The sequence below is a fragment of the Gymnoscopelus microlampas genome (genome assembly GCF_963454915.1).
Source record: "Gymnoscopelus microlampas genome assembly, chromosome: 17".
Lineage (NCBI taxonomy): Eukaryota > Metazoa > Chordata > Actinopteri > Myctophiformes > Myctophidae > Gymnoscopelus > Gymnoscopelus microlampas.
The window spans coordinates 14,806,677-14,828,699 of record NC_139954.1 but is presented as its reverse complement, the minus strand read 5'-3'; the positions used below and the strand labels follow the sequence as shown (position 1 = coordinate 14,828,699).

At 35.9% G+C, this 22,023-nt stretch overlaps 1 protein-coding gene and 1 long non-coding RNA gene across 2 annotated transcripts; both read left to right on the top strand.

Moving 5' to 3' along the window:
- The first annotated feature begins 2,321 nt into the window (after positions 1 to 2,321).
- On the top strand, positions 2,322 to 12,436 carry LOC311064704 (immunoglobulin kappa light chain-like). The gene is made up of 4 exons (XM_084084619.1): positions 2,322 to 2,433; positions 2,702 to 3,022; positions 10,695 to 10,730; positions 11,806 to 12,436. Exons 1-4 carry the CDS (start codon positions 2,385 to 2,387, stop codon positions 12,126 to 12,128), a joined length of 729 nt encoding a protein of 242 aa, XP_083940745.1. The 5' UTR covers positions 2,322 to 2,384; the 3' UTR covers positions 12,129 to 12,436.
- A 7,431-nt stretch (positions 12,437 to 19,867) lies between these two features.
- LOC311065275 lies at positions 19,868 to 21,501 on the top strand. The gene is made up of 2 exons (XR_014602809.1): positions 19,868 to 20,118; positions 21,123 to 21,501. It is a non-coding gene; the product is annotated as an uncharacterized lncRNA (long non-coding RNA).
- The last annotated feature ends 522 nt before the right edge of the window (positions 21,502 to 22,023 follow it).

Genomic DNA, 22,023 nt, shown 5'->3' with positions numbered 1-22,023 from the left:
ACCTGTAATTTATATTACTTAATATGATCTATTACTTTGTAAATACATATGACTATTCACACAGTCAGTGAAATACTTCATAATGTAAAAGGTCATGACTCTATGTGTCCTCTAATGTTATTTCTATGTAGCCTATTCATAACACACAGCAAACATACAGAGTTATAAACACTTCACAACTTGAGAACCAGGATTTCCTTGTGGAAGATATTCATTGAGAATATTGTTCTAATGTTATGATTGTGTTCCAAGATCAAAATAAAAAACTGATCATAAATTTAAGGAGCTCAGGCCTCAGCAGCATGTTGTCCATGAATCAGTTGGTTCACAAAACTGCTTTAGGGTTCCTCAACTGTTTTATCTAGACATACACATTCAGTCTCATCCAGGACCACAGACTGGTTAAAACACCACAGCACTCTCATCATCAAACCAAATGGGAAAAATCTGGGTTCCTGGTCCATTTTCCATCCTGAATAAACGTTCTTATAGACAGGCAGCTCTAAAGAAGCTGGCACCAGCCAGGCTATAATGAACAAAATCCATCCATATTGGCTCCTATAGACAGGTCCAATAACATCCCAAACCCTCTGCTGATCCATGCCTGGTGCTTCAGCAAAGAGAACTGGGTCCTGGTTCCTTGTACAGTAAGTAGCTTTGGTAAATCCAGTGTAGAATCCAAGCCAAGGTTCAGATAGACACCTTTCCTTCAGCTCTCCATCAAAATGAAATCTGTAAAACCTCATCATCCTTGTTTTACCAGTTGCGATTGCTCTTCAAAAGGTTGGTTGTGATGTCAATTGTCAAACATGCTGTTACGTTCCCCCTTGTTGAGTTGTTCAAGTCACTTCTTCTTTTATTGAGGGAGGTTTTTGTACGACTCTGTTTCACTGTGTGAACGCGTATGGGCTATTATGCCACCTCATACAGTAGTAAACACCTTTGTCTTCAGCCTGAACTCCACTGATGGTCAGGGTGAAGTCAGTTCCAGAGCCACTACCACTAAACCTGGATGGAGTTCCTGACTGAAGGGTAGTTGCGTAATAAATGAGGAGTTTGGGAGCTTCTCCAGACTTTTGTTGGTACCAGGACAAATAAGTGCCGCCGTAAGGAGGACTACTTGGTCTGCATGCTAGACTCACTGAGTCTCCTACATTAACAGATTTCACTGAAGGAGTCTGAGTCACAGTAACCTGGCCCCATGTTTCTGCAAACAAACAAACAAAACAAAAAATATATATAACCAGACAGTATGGAAATGTCTTCTAGCTAAAGTCAAACAATTTAGATCAGGGTATAGGAGATTTATAAATGTGTCAGCGTTACCTTGAATGCAGACAGCACATGTCAAGATGAAGATGATGGTCAAACACATGATTTTGATAGGTATTGTCACAAGTAACAAGCTTCAGTCATGAAGGACTCAACTTGTAGAACTATAAACCCTCCCTGAGCACTGAAGTGTGTCCTTCAAACATAAAGTCTGCTCTCTATGCAAATCGTCTTCCCGAAGAACTTCATCTGCTATTACCTCCATTACTACTGGCTGTCTTTAATGGTTAAATAAACAGTTTATTACGTGAGGTATATGTTCAACTGTAACACTATTCATAGTAACTTTCTCTGTTTCTTCTACATACATTTAACAGTAAATGCTCATAACAAGGAAAATTCAACAGCTTTAAAATAAACCATAATTGATATCACAAACGATAACAAACAAGATAAACGTAAAAATCCTTTTCACCTCTCAAGGCTCTGGATAACTTATCTCTCCCACCTCCTCCAGCAGCCTCCCTCATATTCATCGTTTGACATTAATTTCTGTAATTGATTTGTACTCATCATAGTCACCCATGTAAAGCATCCTTGAGTGTGGAAAAAGTGCTACATAACTTTCCTGTCTTAGTATCATTTGTTGTTACACCTACTGTATACCACTTCAGTGATACAGTCACTCTCTCCATCTGTCCACCCATCTTATTGTGTATCAGTCTGTGGGATTACAGTTGGATCATTGTGTTTTTCTAATATATTATCAATGTTATGAGAAGTCAGTAAATAAAACCTCAAGGTTTTGAAATGTATTGCATTACAGTAAGTCTATTAGTTTCTAAAATTAAGATAACTTCCATTTCAATTTAATTACACAACATATTTTATTCTTCTTTCAGTCAAAGACAAAGGTGTAAGGTGGCCGGCAGCTGACCACGTACCACATAGTAATGGAGGTAATAGCAGTTTCTTCAGGAAGATGATTTGCATAAAGGAGACTTTATGTTTCAAGGACATACTTCAGTGCTCAGGGAGAGTTTACAGTCCTGCAAGTTGAGTCCTTCATGACAGAAGCGTGTTCTTCATAAAAATATATAACTCCCAAAACCATGTCTTTGACCAGCATCTTCATCTTGACATGTGTTATCTGCATTCAAGGTAAGACTAACACATTTATAAATCTCCTAACCCAAATCCGATATAAACATTGTTTTTAGCTGGTTTCGTAATCTCAAACATTCTATTAATCTATTATTAAATCAAAATGATGTTCACATAATTCCATCAGATAGAATTCAACACTGTTTGGATCACTGACATTTTTTAAATAAGAAATAAATAAAGGATAAAGGATATCATAATTAAAACATAATATGCGACTGGAATATACAATACTGTCTGATTCAATATTTGTGTTTGTTTGCAGAAACATGGGGCCAGGTCAGTGTGACTCAGACCCCTTCAGTGAAATCTGTTAATGTAGGAGACTCAGCGAGTCTAGCATGCAGACCGAGTAGTGTTCCTTACGACAGCAGCTCTCCTCGTTTGTCCTGGTACCAACAAAAGTCTGGAGAAACCCCCAAACTCCTCATTTATTACGCAAAGACCCTTCAGTCAGGAACCCCATCCAGGTTTAGTGGTAGTGGATCTGGGACTGACTTCACTCTGACAATCAGTGGAGTCCAGGCTGAAGATAAAGGTGTTTACTACTGTATGAGTAGAAACTATATCAACAGTGTGTGGTCGTTCACACAGTGAAACAGAGTCGTACAAAAACCTCCCTCAATAAAAGAGGAATCGACTTGAACAACTCAATGGAACCTGTCATAATCAACATAATTATGATGAGACATTCGGTAATACTTGCTATGCATACCATGTCTATAATGTCTTATAAACATACTTATAATACATTATAATTTGCTTATAAAACTGTATAATTACAGTTATAAGAGCTCATAAATGGATCATCTCAATGGGACCTGTCATAATCACTATATGATAAAACATTCATATAATAAAAATATACATGTTATAACTGTTATTAAAGTTATAATGATGAGTGTATGTTAAATAATATAGGACTGTTGTAACATCTTGGATAATGCATGTGCTTTGATGACATGAATTAATACTTTGAAGACAGACAGTTATTATAAACCTTATGAGTTTGTTCACTACCAACAGCGTTTGTGTGTGTGTGTGTGTGTGTGTGTGTGTGTGTGTGTGTGTGTGTGTGTGTGTGTGTGTGTGTGTGTGTGTGTGTGTGTGTGTGTGTATATATATATATATATATATATATATATATATATATATATGTATATATATATATATATATATATATATATATATATATATATATATATATATATATATATATATATATACATATATATATACATATATATATATATATATATATACATATATATATATATATATATATATATATATATATATACACACACACATACATATATATACATATATATATACACACACATACATATATATATATATATATATATATATATATATATATATATATATATATATATATATATATATATATATATATATATATATATATATATACATACATATATATATTCCATATGTAACCAGAAATACAACAATTGAGGAATTTGTTAATATTGAGATTTTGTTTATTAAAGATAAGTAATAAAAACAGTAACAGTTGAATAACAAAATAATAACGGCTATTAAAATAACAAAGTATTACCATATTATTTAGTATTATTTTATATATCATTATATTATTATTAATATATTTAAATATTTATTGCAAGATCAAGATAATCAAAACAGTGTATCAAGATAATGTTAGTAATTTCTTAACTTACTTAAAATTCAGTTATCATGATTATGAGTCCATTGAATCCTTCATATTCTATCATATGAATGTTTCGTCATTATTATGTTGATTATGACAGGTTCCATTGAGTTGTTCAAGTCACTTCCTCTTTTATTGAGGGAGGTTTTTGTACGACTCTGTTTCACTGTGTGAACGACCACATACTGTTGATAAGGTTTGCACTCATACAGTAGTAAACACCTTTATCTTCAGCCTGGACTCCACTGATGGTGAAAGTGAAGTCGGTCCCAGATCCACTACCACTAAACCTGGATGGGGTTCCTGACTGAAGGGTCTTTGCATTGTAAATGAGGAGTTTGGGAGCTTCTCCAGACTTTTGTTGGTACCAGGACAAATAAGTGCCGCCGTGAGGAGCACTACTTGGTCTGCATGCTAGACTCACTGAGTCTCCTACATTAACAGATTTCACTGAAGGAGTCTGAGTCACACTGACCTGGCCCCATGTTTCTGCAAACAAACAAATATTCAATCAGACATTTTTTATATTCCAGTTGTTTTTAAGCATGATATCCTCTATTAATGTTTTATTTCAACAATTAGAAGTTCCATAAGTTCACGTCAGTGATCCAAAGAGTGTTGAATTCTATCTGATAGAAATTATGTCAAGATCATTTTAATTTAATAATAAATTAATAGAATGTTTGTGATCACAAAACAAGCTAAAAACAACGTTTATATCGGATTCGGGTTAGGAGATCTATAAATGTGTTAGTCTTACCTTGAATGCAGATAACACATGTCAAGATGAAGATGCTTGTCAAAGACATGGTTTTGGAAGTTATTGTTACGAAGAACACGCTTCAGTCATGAAGGATTCAACTTGCAGGACTATAAACTCTCCCTGATCACTGAAGTATGTCCTTCAAACATCAAGTCTCCTTTATGCAAATCATCTTCTTGAAGAAACTCAACTGCTATTACCTCCATTACTATGTGGTACGTGGTTCAGCTGCCAGCCACCTTATACCTATGTTTTTGACTGAAAGAAGAATAAAATATGTTGTCTAATTAGATTGAAATGGAAGTTATCTTAATTTTAGAAACTAGACTTAATGCGATACATATTTACATGTCTTCTCATAACATTGATAATATATTGGAAATACACAGTAACCAAAATTTAATCCCACATTATTAGACTGATACAGTACATAGAAAGATGGGTGGGCAGATGGAGAGAGAGGGTATCGCAAGTGCTATACTGTGTTGTAACAAATGATACCAACACAGGGAAGTTATGTAGCGCTTTCCTAAACACTCAAGGATGCTTTACATGGGTGACTATGTACTATATACAAATTAATTACAGAAATTAATGTCAACAGATAAAGATGAGGGAGGCTGCTGGAGGAGGTAGGAAAGATAAATTATCCAGAGCCTTGAAAAACGGTGGTGAGAAGGACTTTTAGATTGATCTTGTTTGTTATTGTTTGTGATAGCAATGATGGTTTATTTGAAAGCAGTTGAATTTTTCTTGGTATGAACACTTACTGCTGTTAAATGTAGAAGAAACAGAGAGAGTTACTATGAGTAATGTTAGAATAGTTGGACATATAACTCCCTTAATAAACTGTTTTCTCAAAGACCATTAAAGACAGCTAGTAGTAATGAAGGTAATAGCAGATGAGGTTCTTTGGGAAGAAGATTTGCATAGAGAGCAGACCTTGTGTTTGAAGGACACACTTCAGTGCTCAGGGAGGGTTTATAGTTCTGTAAGTTGAGTCCTTCATGACTGAAGCTTGTTCCTCGTGACAATACCAATACATCAAAATCATGTCTTTGACCATCATCTTCATCTTGACATGTGCTGTCTGCATTCAAGGTAACGCTGACACATTTATAAATCTCCTACCCTGATCTAAATGGTTTGGCTTTAGCTAGAAGACATTTCCATACTATCTGCTTATATATTTATTTGATTGTTTGTTTGTTTGCAGAAACATGGGGCCAGGTTACTGTGACTCAAACTCCTTCAGTGAAATCTGTTAATGTAGGAGACTCAGTGAGTCTAGCATGCAGACCAAGTAGTGCTCCTTACCACAGCACTCCTCGTTTGGCCTGGTACCAACAAAAGTCTGGAGAAGCTCCTAAACTCCTCATTTATCACACAAAGACTCTTCAGTCAGGAACCCCATCCAGGTTTAGTGGTAGTGGATCTGGGACTGACTTCACCCTGACCATCAGTGGAGTCCAGGCTGAAGACAAAGGTGTTTACTACTGTCAGAGTTATCACAATAGCCCACACGCGTTCACACAGTGATACAGAGTCGTACAAAAACCTCCCTCAATAAAAGGGGAAGTGACTGGAACATCTCAATGAGACCTGTCATAATCACTATATGATGAAACATTCATATAATAAAATATAAATGTTATAACTATTATTAAAGTTACAATAATGAGAAGTGAATGATAAATAAGGTAGGAATTTTATAACATCTTGGATACTGCATGTGTTTTGATGACATGAATTTATACTAACCTTATGAGTTCATTCACTATATATATATATACAGTATATATATATATATATATATATATATATATATATATATATATATATATATATATATATATATATATATATATATATATATGAATGTATATGAATGTTATTAATATATTCAAATACTTACTACAAGATCAAGGTTATCAAAACACGTTATTAAGATGATGTTAGTAATTTCTTACCTTATTTAACATTCAGTTATCATGATTATGAGTCCTTTGAGTCCTTCATATTCTATCATATGAATGTTTCATCATAATTATGTTGATAATGACATGTTCCATTGAGTCACTTCCTCTTTTATTGAGGGAGGTTTTTGTACGACTCTGTTTCACTGTGTGAACCCTACTGATGGGCTCCCGTGATAACTCATACAGTAGTAAACACCTTTATCTTCAGCCTGGACTCCACTGATGGTCAGAGTGAAGTCAGTCCCAGATCCACTACCACTAAACCTGGATGGGGTTCCTGACTGAAGGGTCTTTGTCCTATAAATGAGGAGTTTGGGAGCTTCTCCAGACTTTTGTTGGTACCAGGACAAATAAGGAGAGCTTCTGTCATAAGGAGCACTACTTGGTCTGCATGCTAGACTCACTGAGTCTCCTACATTAACAGATTTCACTGAAGGAGTCTGAGTCACACTGACCTGGCCCCATGTTTCTGCAAACAAACAAAATGTTTAATCAGACAGTATTTTATTAAAGGAGAATTCCGTTCATTTTAAGTGTTATGTTTGATGTGCGTCAAATCACTTACCAACGTAGGAATGAAAATCGCGTGACTCCACAAATCCCCCTATCGACCCCCACCGTTGCCATGATAGTAGGATGCTGGATAGCCCAAATTCGCCTATTTTAACAAATGCAAAGTCTGTTTTTTTGCTTCTAGTACTCATTGTTGAGTCCCATGATAATGTAACAGGCGCTAAAACTCCGAGAAGCTAACGGCTAATAACAGAACGAGCTAATGCTGGGGCTGCTTATCTCTCTGCATGGCAGCCCCAGGTTGCCAGGTCGGGAGAGAAACCAGCAACCAGCATTAGCTCGTTCTGTTATTAGCCGTTAGCTTCTCGGAGTTTTAGCGCCTGTTACATTATCATGGGACTCAACAATGAGTACTAGAAGCAAAAAAACAGACTTTGCATTTGTTAAAATAGGCGAATTTGGGCTATCCAGCATCCTACTATCATGGCAACGGTGGGGGTCGATAGGGGGATTTGTGGAGTCACGTGATTTTCATTCCTACGTTGGTAAGTGATTTGACGCACATCAAACATAACACTTAAAATGAACGGAATTCTCCTTTAAGTTCCATAACTTCATGTCAGTAATCCAAACAGTGTCGAATACTATCTGATGGAATTATGTGAAGATCATTTTGATTTAATAATAGATTCATAGAAGGTTTGAGATAACAAAACCAGCTAAAAACAACGTTTGTATCGGATTCGGGTTAGGAGATCTATAAATGTGTTAGTCTTACCTTGAATGCAGATAACACATGTCAAGATGAAGATGCTGGTCAACGACATGATTTTGGGAGTTATTGTTACGAAGAACACGCTTCAGTCATGAAGGATTCAACTTGCAGGACTATAAACTCTCCCTGAGCACTGAAGTATGTCCTTCAAACATAAAGTGTCCTCTATGCAAAACATCTTCCTGAAGAAAATCAACTGCTATTACCTCCATTACTTTGTGGTATGTGGTTCAGCTGCCAAAAACCTTATACCTATGTCTTTGACTGAAAGAAGAATAAAATATGTTGTCCAATTAAATTGAAATGGAAGTTATCTTAATTTTAGAAACTAATAGACTTAATGCAATACATTTCAAAACCTTGAGGTTGTATTTACTGACTTCTCATAACATTGATAATAAATTGGAAAAACACAATGACCAAAATGTAATCCCACATTATTAGACTGATACATAGTAAGATGGGTGGACAGATGGAGAGAGAGGGTATCACTGAAGTGCTATATTGTAGGTGTTGTAACAAATAATACTATAACACAGGGAAATTATGTAGCGCTTTTCTAAACACTCAAGGATGCTTTACACATGGGTGACTATGATGAGTATAAATTAATTACAGAAATGAATGTCAAAAGATGAAGATGAGGGAGGCTGCTGAAGGAGGTAGGAAAGATAAGTTATCCAGAGCGTTGAAAAACGGTGGTGAGAAGGATGTTTACGTTTATCTTGTCTGTTATTGTTTGTGATTGTTTGTGATTTCTTTTAAAGCTGTTGAGTTATCCTTGCTATGAACACTTACAGCCGTTAAATGTATGTAGAAGAAAAGTTACTATGAGTAATATTAGTATAGTTGAATATATACCTCACATAATATACTGTTTTCTCAAAGACCATTAAAGACAGCCAGTAGTAATGAAGGTAATAGCAGATGAGGTTCTTCGGGGAGACGATTTGCATAGAGAGGAGACTTTATGTTTGAAGGACACACTTCAGTGCTCAGGGAGGGTTTATAGTTCTTCAAGTTGAGTCCTTCATGACTGAAGCTTGTTCCTCGTGACAATACCTATCAAAACCATGTGTTTGACTATCATCTTCATCTTGACATGTGCTGTCTGCCTACAAGGTAACGCTGACACATTTATAAATCTACTACCCTGATCTAAATGGTTTGGCTTTAGCTAGAAGACATTTCCATACTGTGTGCTTAAATATTTGTTTGTTTGTTTGTTTGTTTGTTTGCAGAAACATGGGGCCAGGTTACTGTGACTCAGACTCCTCCAGTGAAATCTGTTAATGTTGGAGACTCAGTGAGTCTAGCATGCAGAACGAGTACGACTCCTGCCTGCGGCACACCTTGTTTGTCCTGGTACCAACAGAAACCTGGAGAAGCTCCTAAACTCCTCTTTTATCAAATAAGGAGTCGTCAGTCAGGAACCCCATCCAGGTTTAGTGGTAGTGGATCTGGGACTGACTTCACCCTGACCATCAGTGGAGTCCAGGCTGAAGACAAAGGTGTTTACTACTGCATGAGTCATCACGGGAGCCCCACAGGGTTCACACAGTGATACAGAGTCGTACAAAAACCTTCCTCAATAAAAGAAGTAGAACAGCTCAACAAGGAGGAACGTAACAGCATGTTTGACAATTGACATCACAACCAACCTTTTTAAGAGCAATCGCAACTGGTAAAACAAGGATGATGAGGTTTTACAGATTTCATTTTGATGGACAGCTGAAAGAAAGGTGTCTATCTGAACCTGGGATTGGATTCTACACTGGATTTACCAAAGCTACTTACTGTACAAGGAACCAGGACACAGTTCTCTTTGCTAACGTATCAGGTATGGATCAGCAGAGGGTTTGGGATGTTATTGGACCTAAAGGAGCCAATATGGATAGAGTTTGTTCATAATAGCCTGGCTGGTGCCAGCTTCTTTAGAGCTGCCTGTCTATAAGAACTTTTATTAAGGATGGAGAATGGACCAGGAACCCAGATGTTTCCCATTTGGTTTGATGATGAGAGTGCTGTGGTGTTTTAGCCAATCTGTGTTCCTGGATGAGACTGAATTTGGATGTCTGGATAAAACAGTTGAGGAACCCTATAGCAGTTTTTTGTTGCTGAGGCCTGAGCTCCTCAAATTTATCATCAAAGTTGTTTATTTAGATCTTGGAACACAATCATAGCGTTAGAACATGAACATTCTCCTCAAGGAAATCTTGGTTCTCAAGTTGTGGAGTGTTTATAACTCTGTATGTTTGCTGTGTGTTATGAATAGGCTACATAGAAATGACATGAGTCATGACCTTTTACATTCTGAAGTATTTCACTGACTGTGTGGACAGTCATATGTATTTACAAAGTAATAGATCATAAGTAATATAAACTACAGATATGGTTCTTTATTAAAGTGTTAGTCAGTCATTTCCAGTGCTGTTACAGTACTGTGGGCCATTCACTACATTGTGAGTGAGTGAAGTCATTCATGTGGAAAGGAGGTTTTTGTACGATGGTTTAACCAGAATGGATCACTGTGGTGGACTTTCGGTGGAGGCACCAGACTCGACATCAAAAGTAAGTACTGATTTATTTTGTTCCATTTAACTTCATAGTTTCTTGATGTGACCTGTGTTAGGATTTGTTCAAAAAGTGTGACTGAACGAATTTGTTCCAAAAGTGATTCTATTTATATATTCTTTGTGAAGAAAATTGGGATGAAATTCATGACTTGCTGTCTGTATTACTATACAGAGTTTATATATATATATATATATATATATATATATATATATATATATATATATATATATATATATATATATATATATATATATATATATATATATATATATATATATATATAATATTTTTTTATTTACAAATTTACACATAGTTTTTTTTACTTAATTGAAGAGTGTAATATCACCAGCATGAACAAAAGCTGACTTGTTAATTAGATGATAGTTCTTATTGTGTTCTTATTTGATTTGAAATTATGTATATCTATATTGCATGTTCTATTATAATGGTAGTATCATAATTAAGGAAATTGTTATATCGCATTTCTTACATTACTTAATTTAATATAAAGTCCATAATCCATAGCCTACAATTCTAAAATAGCTTGAAATTAAAATAGTATGAGTTAAGTAATTAATCAGTAATAACATGTTCAGTAAGTAGTAAAGTATTACAAAGCCAAAAACCTTAACTAATTACTGTAGTTAACAGTCTTTCTCTGGCTCTAATCTACTAGTTATACAGTTAATATAATTGACTGTCTCTCTTTATTTTTACTATTTACGTCATTATATAGCAGAACACAGTCATGTGCAGTAGATGCATGTGTTACAGTAGATAGATACCATATTGAATTAAACTGTATCTGTTCATGTTCAACATTATGCTCTACATTTCTTAGTTCTGTGTACTAATAACAAACTTCAGTCACTGTGTCTGTGTTGCACTGTTGTATGGTTCTGTACTAGATGTATGTACAAATGATTCTAAACTATTTATGCATACAAAGAAACAAGCTTAAATTCATTGTCTCTTTCACTCTGTACTCTATTACTATGTGATTCTATGCTAGATGTACGTACAAAGTCAATTGAAATTGATCAAATTGATGGACCTCTTATCTGTACAGCTGGTGTATCGGTCAGGCCCTCCGTCTCTCTGCATCCTCCGTCATCTGAGCAGCTCTCTGCTGGGGACTCAGCCACCCTGGCATGCCTGCTTAGTGGCTACAACCCCCAAGGTGCCCAGGTGAGCTGGGAGGTGGACGGGAAGGAGGTGACGGCCGGGATCCTGACCTCAGAGGAGGTGGAGAAGAACGACCGTTACGGCCGCAGCAGCACCCTGACCCTGAGCAAGGCACTCTGGGAGCAGGGGGAGGTGTTCACCTGCAAGGTGAACCATGAAGGAAACACACAGCCCACTGAAATCACCAGGACACAGTGTGGGAAGTAGATAGACGTTCATACAGTGCTTCTGAAAAAGTGTAGCTTTATAGAAACAAATCATATGATGTTAAGTAATGTCATCAGTTTGTTTGTCATTAATACTTTCAGTGTCAGAAGCCAAGCTTCTTATCTACGGTCAGCTTTAGGAAACTAATGACATTCAATAGACTGTCTCCATTGTTCAGAAATCATTAAAAACTAAAACAACAGGATAGTGTTGTTTAAAGAATGTCATTGTTTGTCATTAACGTACACTTACAGTGTGGGCTTTAGAGAGATGCTCTGACAACTGCATGGCTTTGCTCAATGCTTATGAAAATGAATGGCCTTTATAAATAAAAAGCAATTAAAAGAAATGTTGATGAAGTCAGCTTTTTGTAATTCATATGTATAGAGATACTTCATCTGATTGAATGATTGCCTCATCCACTTAAAGATGTATGCCATGGGTTTATAGAAGAAAAATAAAATGATAAACATGTTAAGCGAGCATGTTTGTCATTAATGCACTCACAGTGGGATGAGGCAGAAGAAAATTAAGTTGATTGAACTGCAGCCCTACTTTATTTGTCATTGTACAATATATAGCTGTTGTTTATCCCTGTGGATGTTTTTTTTATAGTGACACTGTAAAGCACTTTGTGAACACTGTTTTGAAAAGTGCTTTATAAATAAAGTTTATTATTATTATACCGAAAATAGCCGATCTAGCTACAAGCTCAGAAGAACATCTCACATCGCTGTTGTGAGCTTGTAGATCAGCTATATTCGTATATCTGCAATTTTCACAATAAATTATGGATGCCATGCAGGGTTAATGTGGTTGAATAATGTCCTAGATTTCCCACAGCACACATTCAAGACCTAATATATCAAATACACACAATAGTCCTGTATTAAAGTTGTTCTTTATCTGTGAACCTGCAGAACATGGTGTGATGCACTTCTGGGTCCAAACCCACACAGGGTGATTGAAAAAAAGTGACATATCAGAACAGTATCTGTCCCATGCAGTATTAATAGGATGTTTCCTGTGTTTGCAAATACAGTGTGAGTCTCTGAGGGACAGGTGAACATCTGGGAACAGTGATGTTCCATTCTGGTCAGAAGCTCAAACCACTGTACCATGACTATGTAAATCAAACCACTGTACCATGGCTTTATGTAAATCAAAGACTAAAGGGTAAATACTGCATAATTGATACGTTAACGTTACTTATACGTGATTCAGCCAACCTATCTGTTGAACGTGTTGCTCTGTTTTTTTTACAGGAGAAACGAATATGAATGCCAAACATGCCTTTATGATCACTTTTTAAAGGGGAATAGAATTTCTATCCATTATTCCTGATCAGAACCATTGTCTGCTCAGAAGTTCAGAAAAGTATCTTGATCATCATGAAGTCTCTTGTGGATCTATTCTGCTCACAGGAGATGAGCAGAAAATAAGATGCAAATCTTAGTTGGAGTGCCCTGGGACAGATGACAGGCTCACAATTAGAAAATACCATTTGATCAAATAGATTAGCATTAAGATGAACAAGGAACTGTAGACTCAATCCATTCAGAGGGGCTATAAAAATGTTCATTCTCAATGGCAAAATTCCTCATTCCTCATTTGGATGTAATTTAATTTAGTTCTATGCCAATAAAGCATATTATCCACAAAGAGCGCATGTCATACAGAATGTATATCTGCCAGTATTTTGTTTAGTATAGTATTATTTTTGTTTCTTTTTAATTAAATAATTACTATTTAGGCATAGTATGACATTTTGTTTTCAAGAATATGGCCTATTTCGACAACATAATCTAGTATGACCCACCCTCCTCTAACATGAAGTCACCAGCTGCTTCTTTTCACCTGACAGAAGTTTCACTGGGAGGACATAATGCATTCGGAGGAACACACTATCCGACCTAGTTCCACTCCCTGCTGAAACAAGTGCCCTAACCAACCTGTGGGAGTCAGTACAGTGCAGTAACAGTGATCACACTCCACTGATTCCCAACCTGGAACATGGCAGATTTTGTTTGTTTTGTAGTTGAAAACCTTCATTCACAAACTGCAATTCATGAAATTATAAAATCCACCATTGTCAGTCTAATTCTACAGAGGTAACCAGCTTACAACATATTGTTCGCAGCAGTGCAACAAACCAACCTGTTGAAAGTGTGAAATTGTAGTCTAATAGCACATAGTGAAATAAAGGCTAAAGGCTTGTCTAAATACACCCCCACTATGGTGCTACTGATTGCAAGAACAACTCAGAGGTTGTGTTTAAACCCTTATCTTTAATTAAGTTGAAGTTGTCTGTCTGTCTGTCTTTTAATCACACTCACACCCCAGGTTGGATTGGGATGAAACTTTCTATAGTAGTTTACTTTCCATAAAATGTCTAAAACTAATGACCGCCACCAAGTGTTCAAAAATAATAATGCAGGATATAAAATAATGGAATGCCAATAATGAACATAAATTGCATGTACATGGTAATTTTACACATTAAAAACAGTTAATGTCTGTGTTGATTATGTATGTTAATTCTCATAGTTGTAAGTCATTATAATCATGTTATAATGCTTTATAATCACTATTAAAATTCATTGTAATCACCATTAAAATGCATTATACTGGCATTATAAGTTGCTAGTGGTCATTTGTTGCGAATTAAACATCATAGACACAATTATAATAGTTGAGCTTATAAGTCATTATAGAATGCTTTATAATGTGTTATGATTAATGTTATAAAGCATTATGAGCATTAATGAGTTCTTATAACTATAATTTTATACAGTGTTATGTATGAGAGAGAATACATGATGCAGGAAGATGCACTATAGTTGCAGCTGATGTACCACCCACATTAAACCTGTATGTTTATGCATTATGTTTCAAACTGTTTGCACTGCGATACAATGCATTCTTTTTTTTTTATAAAAACACTGTTTGGTTGAATTCAGCCATCATTTAGTCAAATAAAGCTTTTATTAAGCTAATTGAAAGCATTGATGTGATATAACTCACATAAACTGTCTTCTCAAAGATCACTAAAGACACAGTAGTAATGGATGTAATAGCGATTCAGTTTCTTCAGGAAGATGATTTGCATAGAGAGCAGACGCTATGTTTGAAGGTCACACTTCAGTGCTCAGGGAGAGTTTATAGCTCTGCAAGTTGAACCCTTCAAGAGTGAAGCTTGCTCCTCCTGACAATATCAAAATCATGTCTTTGACCAAATTGACCATCATCTTCATCTTGACATGTGCTGTCTGCATTCAAGGTAACATTGACACATTTACAAATCTCCTACCCTGATCTAAAGTTTGTTTTGGGGTTCACAAACGTTGTCACAAATTCTATTTATTTCTCTATTCTACTGTAAATGATTATCACATAATGTCATCATAATTGTTTGGATCGGGGACTGTGAACTGAGGATCCATTTAAGAACAGAACTTGAGAAACATGACTTCAACCTGTTTCATTTGTTAATCTTTTCCACCCATATAATCTGATTATTTGTTCATTGAATACTTTATTAGTCAAAATATTTAAACAGCACAGAGGTACAATAAAACATTTAGGCTAAAAGGAACACAAAAAAGTCCTGGGGACTTGTTTCCATTGTGGTCCTATGTATGTACAGTATGTATGTAATTATAAAACATCTCTTTGTTTGCAGAAACATGGGGCCAGGTCATCGTCACTCAGACTCCTTCAGTGAAAACTGTTGATGTAGGAGACTCAGTGAGTCTAGCATGCAGAGTGATTGGTAATAGTTATTTATCCTGGTACCAACAGAAGTCTGGAGAAGCCCCTAAACTCCTCATTTATAGCACAAAGACCCTTCAGTCAGGAACTCCATCCAGGTTTAGTGGTAGTGGATCTGGTGCTGCCTTCACTCTGACCATCAGTGGAGTCCAGGCTGAAGATAAAGGTGTTTACTACTGCATGAGTCACCAGTGTCCTAGTGGTAGCTGTCTGTTCACACAGTGATACAGAGTCGTACAAAAACCTCCCTCAATAAAATAGGAAGTGACTGAAACATCTCAATGGGACCTGTCATAATCACTATATGATAAAACATTCATATAATAAAAAATATACATGTTATAACTATTATTAAAGGTATAATGATGAGTTTATGTTAAATAATGTAGGACTGTTGTAAGATCTTGGATAATGCATGTGCTTTGATGACATGAATTTATACTTTATATAAATAAGAATACTATATATATATTTCTATCTATCTATATATCTATATATCTATATATCTCTATATCTCTATATCTCTCTATATATATACATATATATACATATATATATATATACACACACACACACACACACACACACACACACACACACACACACACACACACACACAGTTACATATGTAACCAGAAATACAACAAATATTATTTTCTTTGCCAGAAGAAAGACGAACCAATGCAATGATAAATATTAAGGAATTTGTTAATATTGAGATTTTGTTTATTAAAGATAAGTAATAAAAACAGATTGTAACAGTTGAATAACAAAATAATAAGGGCTATTCAAATAAAAAAGTATTACCATATTATTTTATATATCATTATATTATATTTAAATATTTATTGCAACATCAAGATAATCAAAACATGTTATCAAGATAATGTTTGTAATTTCTTAACTTATTTAACATTCAGTTATCATGATTATGAGTCCAATGAGTCCTCCATATTCTATCATATGAATGTTTCGTCATTATTATGTTGATTATGACAGGTTCCATTGAGATGTTCAAGTCACTTCCTCTTTTATTGAGGGAGGTTTTTGTACGACTATTTCACTGTGTGAACGACCACACACTGTTGATATAGTTTTGACTCATACAGTAGTAAACACCTTTATCTTCAGCCTGGACTCCACTGATGGTCAGAGTGAAGTCAGTCCCAGATCCACTACCACTAAACCTGGATGGGGTTCCTGACTGAAGGGTCTTTGCGTAATAAATTAGGAGTTTGGGGGCTTCTCCAGACTTTTGTTGGTACCAGGACAAACGAGGGCTGTTGCTGTCGTAAGGAACACTACTCGGTCTGCATGCTAGACTCACTGAGTCTCCTACATTAACAGATTTCACTGAAGGAGTCTGAGTCACACTGACCTGGCCCCATGTTTCTGCAAACAAACAAAATATTTAATCAGACAGTATTTTATATTCCAGTCGCATATTATGTTTTAAGCATGATATCCTTTATTTATTTTTTATTTGAACAATAACAAGTTCCATAACTTCATGTCAGTGATCCAAACAGTGTTGAATTCTATCTGATGAAATTATGTGAAGATCATTTTGATTTAATAATAGATTAATAGAATGTTTGAGATTACAAAACCAGCTAAAAACAACGTTTATATCGGATTTGGGTTAGGAGATTTATAAATGTGTTAGTCTTACCTTGAATGCAGATAACACATGTCAAGATGAAGATGCTGGTCAAAGACATGGTTTTGAGAGTTATTGTTAAGAAGAACACGCTTCTGTCATGAAGGACTCAACTTGCAGGACTATAAACTCTCCCTGAGCACTGAAGTATGTCCTTGAAACATAAAGTCTCCTTTATGCAAATCATTTTCCTGAAGAAACTGCTATTACCTCTATTACTATGTGAGACGTGGTCAGCTGCCAACCACCTTACACCTATGTCTTTGACTGAAAGAAAAATTAAATATGTTGTCTAATTAAATGGAATCTTAATTTTAGAAACTATTCATTTTAGAAACTAATAGACTTAATGCAATACATTTCAAAACCTTGAAGTTTTATTTACTGACTTCTCATAACATTGATAATATATTAGAAAAAGACAATGACCAAAATGTAATCCCACATTATTAGACTGATACATAGAAAGATGGGTGGACAGATGGAGAGATAGTCTAGCAATGGAATGCTATACTGTAGGTATAGTAACAAATCATACTAACACAGAAAAGTTATGTAGCGCTTTTCTAAACACTCAAGGATGCTTTACATGGGTGACTATGATGAGTACAAATTAATTACAGAAATTAATGTCAAAAGATGAAAATGAGGGATGCTGCTGGAGGAGGTAGGAAGGATAAGTTATCCAGAGCCTTGAAAAACGGTGGTGAGAAGGACCTTTTACATTAGTCTTGTTTGTTATCATTTGTGATATCAATTATGGTGTATTATATAGTTGAATTTTCTTACTTACTGCTGTTAAATGTATGTAAAAGAAACAGAGAAAGTTACTAGAGTAGTAATAGTTGAACATATACCTTACATAATAAACTGTTTTCTCAAAGACCATTAAAGACAGCCAGTATGGAGGTAATAGAAGATGAGGTTCTTCAGGAAGACGATTTGCATAGAGAGGAGACTTTATGTAATGACACACTTCAGTGCTCAGGGAGGGTTTATAGTTCTGTTAAATTGAGTCATTCATGACTGAAGCTTGTTCCTTGTGACAATACCTATCAAAATCATGTCTTTGACCATCATCTTCATCTTGACATGTACTGTCTGCATTCAAGGTAACGTTGACACATTTATAAATATCCTACCCTGAACTAAATGGTTTGGCTTTAGCTAGAAGACATTTCCATACTGTCTGGTTATATATATTTTTTGTTTTGTTTGTTTGTTTGTTTGCAGAAATATGGGGCCAGGTTACTGTGACTCAGACTCCTTCAGTGAAATCTGTTAATGTAGGAGACTCAGTGAGTCTAGCATGCAGACCAAGTAGTGCTCCTGGCTGCGGCACACCTTGTTTGTCCTGGTACCAACAGAAACCTGGAGAAGCTCCCAAACTCCTCATTTATTACATAAGGACCCTTCAGTCAGGAACCCCATCCAGGTTTAGTGGTAGTGGATCTGGGACTGACTTCACCCTGACCATCAGTGGAGTCCAGGCTGAAGACAAAGGTGTTTACTACTGCATGAGTCATCACGGGAGCCCCACAGGGTTCACACAGTGATACAGAGTGGTACAAAAACCTCAGTCAATAAAAGACGAAGTGACTTGAACAACTCAACAAGGGGGAACGTAACAGCATGTTTGACAAATGACATCACAACCAACCTTTTTAAGAGCAATTGCAACTGGTAAAACAAGGATGATGTGGTTTTACAGATTTCATTTTGATGGAGAGCTGAAGGAAAGGTGTCTATCTGAACCTTGGATTGGATTCTACACTGGATTTACCAAAGCTACTTAATGTACAAGGAACCAGGACCCAGTTCTCTTTGCTAACGCACCAGGCATGGATCAGCAGAGGGTTTGGGATGTTATTGGACCTATAGGAGCCAATATGGATGGAGTTTGTTCATAATAGCCTGGCTGGAGCCAGCTTCTTTAGAGCTGCCTGTCTATAAGAACATTTATTCAGGATGGAGAATGGACCAGGAACCCAGATTTTTCCCATTTGGTTTGATAATGAGAGTGCTGTGGTGTTTTAACCAGTCTGTGTTCCTGGATTAGACTGAATTTGGATGTATGGATAAAACAGTTGAGGAACCCTAAAGCAGTTTTGTGAACCAACTGATTGATGGACAACATGCTGCTGAGGCCTGAGCTCCTTACATTTATGATCAGTTTTTGATTTAGGTGTTGGAACACAATCATAACATTAGAACAATATTCTCAATGAACATCACAAGGAAATCCTGGTTCTCAAGTTGTGGAGTGTATATAACTCTGTATGTTTGCTGTGTGCTATGAATAGGCTATTTCACTGACTGTGTGAACAGTCATATGTATTTACAAAGTAATAGATCATAAGTAATATAAACTACAGGTATAGGGTTCCTTATTAAAGTGTTAGTAAGTAATTTCCAGTGCTGTTACAGTACTGTGGGCCGTTCACTACATTGTGAGTGAGTGAAGTCATTCATGTGGAAAGGAGGTTTTTGTACGATGGTTTAACCAGAATGGATCACTGTGGTGGACTTTCGGTGGAGGCACCAGACTCGACATCAAAAGTAAGTAGTGATTTATTTTATTCCATTTAACTTCATAGTTTCTTGATGTGACCTGTGTTAGGATTTGTTCTAAAAGTGTGACTGAAGTTATTTGTTCCAAAAGTTCTATTAATAATATATATAATAATATTCTATTAATATATTGTTTTGGAAAAACATTGGGATGAAATTCATGACTTGCTGTCTTACTATAGTGTAATTTTGTTTTTACTTATAATTATTGAATAGTGTAATATCACCAGCGTGAACAAAAGCTGACTTGTTAATTAGATGATAGAATGTTCTTATTTGATTTGAAAAAATGTATATCTGTATTGCATGTTCTATTATAATGGTAGTATCATAATTAAGGAAATAGTTAAATTGCATTTCTTACAATCCATAATCTATAGCCTACAATTCTAAAATAGTTTGAGATTAAAATATTATGAGTTAACTAATTAAACAGTAATAACATGCTCAGTAAGTAGTACAGTATTACAAAGCCAACAAAGTTAACTAGTTGATGTAGTTAACAGTCTTTCTCTGGCTCTAATCTACTAGTTGTACAGTTCAGATAATTGACTGTCTCTCTTTATTTTTTACTATTTACTGGTCTGTAATTATATAGCAGAACACAGTCATGTGCAGTAGATACATGTGTTACAGTAGATAGATACCATATTGAATTAAACTGCATCTGTTCATGTTCAACATTATGCTCTAAATGTCTTAGTTCTGTTTACTAATAACAAACTTCAGTCACTGTCTGTGTGTTGTATGGTTCTATACTAGTTGTGCGTACAAATGATTCTATTTGTGCAAACAAAGAAACAAACTTGAATTGTCTCTTTCTATCTGTACTCTATTACTATATGTGATGTGATATTTGTAAGTACAAAGTCAAAGAAAGTTGATAGAATTCATTGTCTCTTCTCACTTGTATTACTGTATGCGATTCTATGCTAGTTTGACGTACAAGTCAATTGAAATTGATCAAATTGATGGACTTCTTATCTGTACAGCTGGTGTATCGGTCAGGCCCTCCGTCTCTCTGCATCCTCCGTCATCTGAGCAGCTCTCTGCTGGGGACTCAGCCACCCTGGCATGCCTGCTCAGTGGCTACAACCCCCAAGGTGCCCAGGTGAGCTGGGAGGTGGACGGGAAGGAGGTGACGGCCGGGATCCTGACCTCAGAGGAGGTGGAGAAGAACGACCGTTACGGCCGCAGCAGCACCCTGACCCTGAGCAAGGCACTCTGGGAGCAGGGGGAGGTGTTCACCTGCAAGGTGAACCATGAAGGAAACACACAGCCCACTGAAATCACCAGGACACAGTGTGGGAAATAGATAGACGTTCATACAGTGCTTCTAAAAATGTATAGCTTTATAGAAAGAAAGAAAAATGTAATCAAATCATATGATGTTAAGTAATGTCATTGTTTGTTTGTTTGTCATTAATACTTTCACAGTGTCAGAGGCAACGCTTTTTATGTACGGTCAGCTTTAGGAAACTAATGACACTCAATAGACTGTCTCCATTGTTCAGAAATCATTAAAAACTAAAACAACAGGATAGTGTTGTTTAAAGAATGTCATTGTTTGTCATTAACGTACACTTACAGTGTGGGCTGTAGAGAAATGCTCTGACTACTGGCTTTGCTCAATGCTTATTAAAATGAATGGCCTTTATAAATAAAAACGCAAATAAAAAGAAATGTTGATGAAGTCAGCTTTTTGTAATTCATATGTATAGAGATACTTCATCTGACTGTATGATTGCTTCATCCACCTAAAGATGTATGCCCTGGGTTTATAGAAGAAGAATAAAATGATAAACATGTTAAGCGAGCATGTTTGTCATTAATGCACTCACAGTGGGATGAGGCAGAAGAAAATTAAGTTGATGAAAAACTTCAGCCCTACTG

What these genes read in the sequence shown, in the direction of transcription:
- LOC311064704 (XM_084084619.1), top strand. Translation starts at nt 2,385, where the DNA reads ATGTCTTTGACCAGCATCTTCATCTTGACATGTGTTATCTGCATTCAA. An exon ending in TATCAACAGTGTGTGGTCGT is followed by an intron (nt 3,023 to 10,694) that starts TCACACAGTGAA and finishes GATCACTGTGGT; the next exon opens with GGACTTTCGGTGGAGGCACC. An exon ending in CACCAGACTCGACATCAAAA is followed by an intron (nt 10,731 to 11,805) that starts GTAAGTACTGAT and finishes TTATCTGTACAG; the next exon opens with CTGGTGTATCGGTCAGGCCC.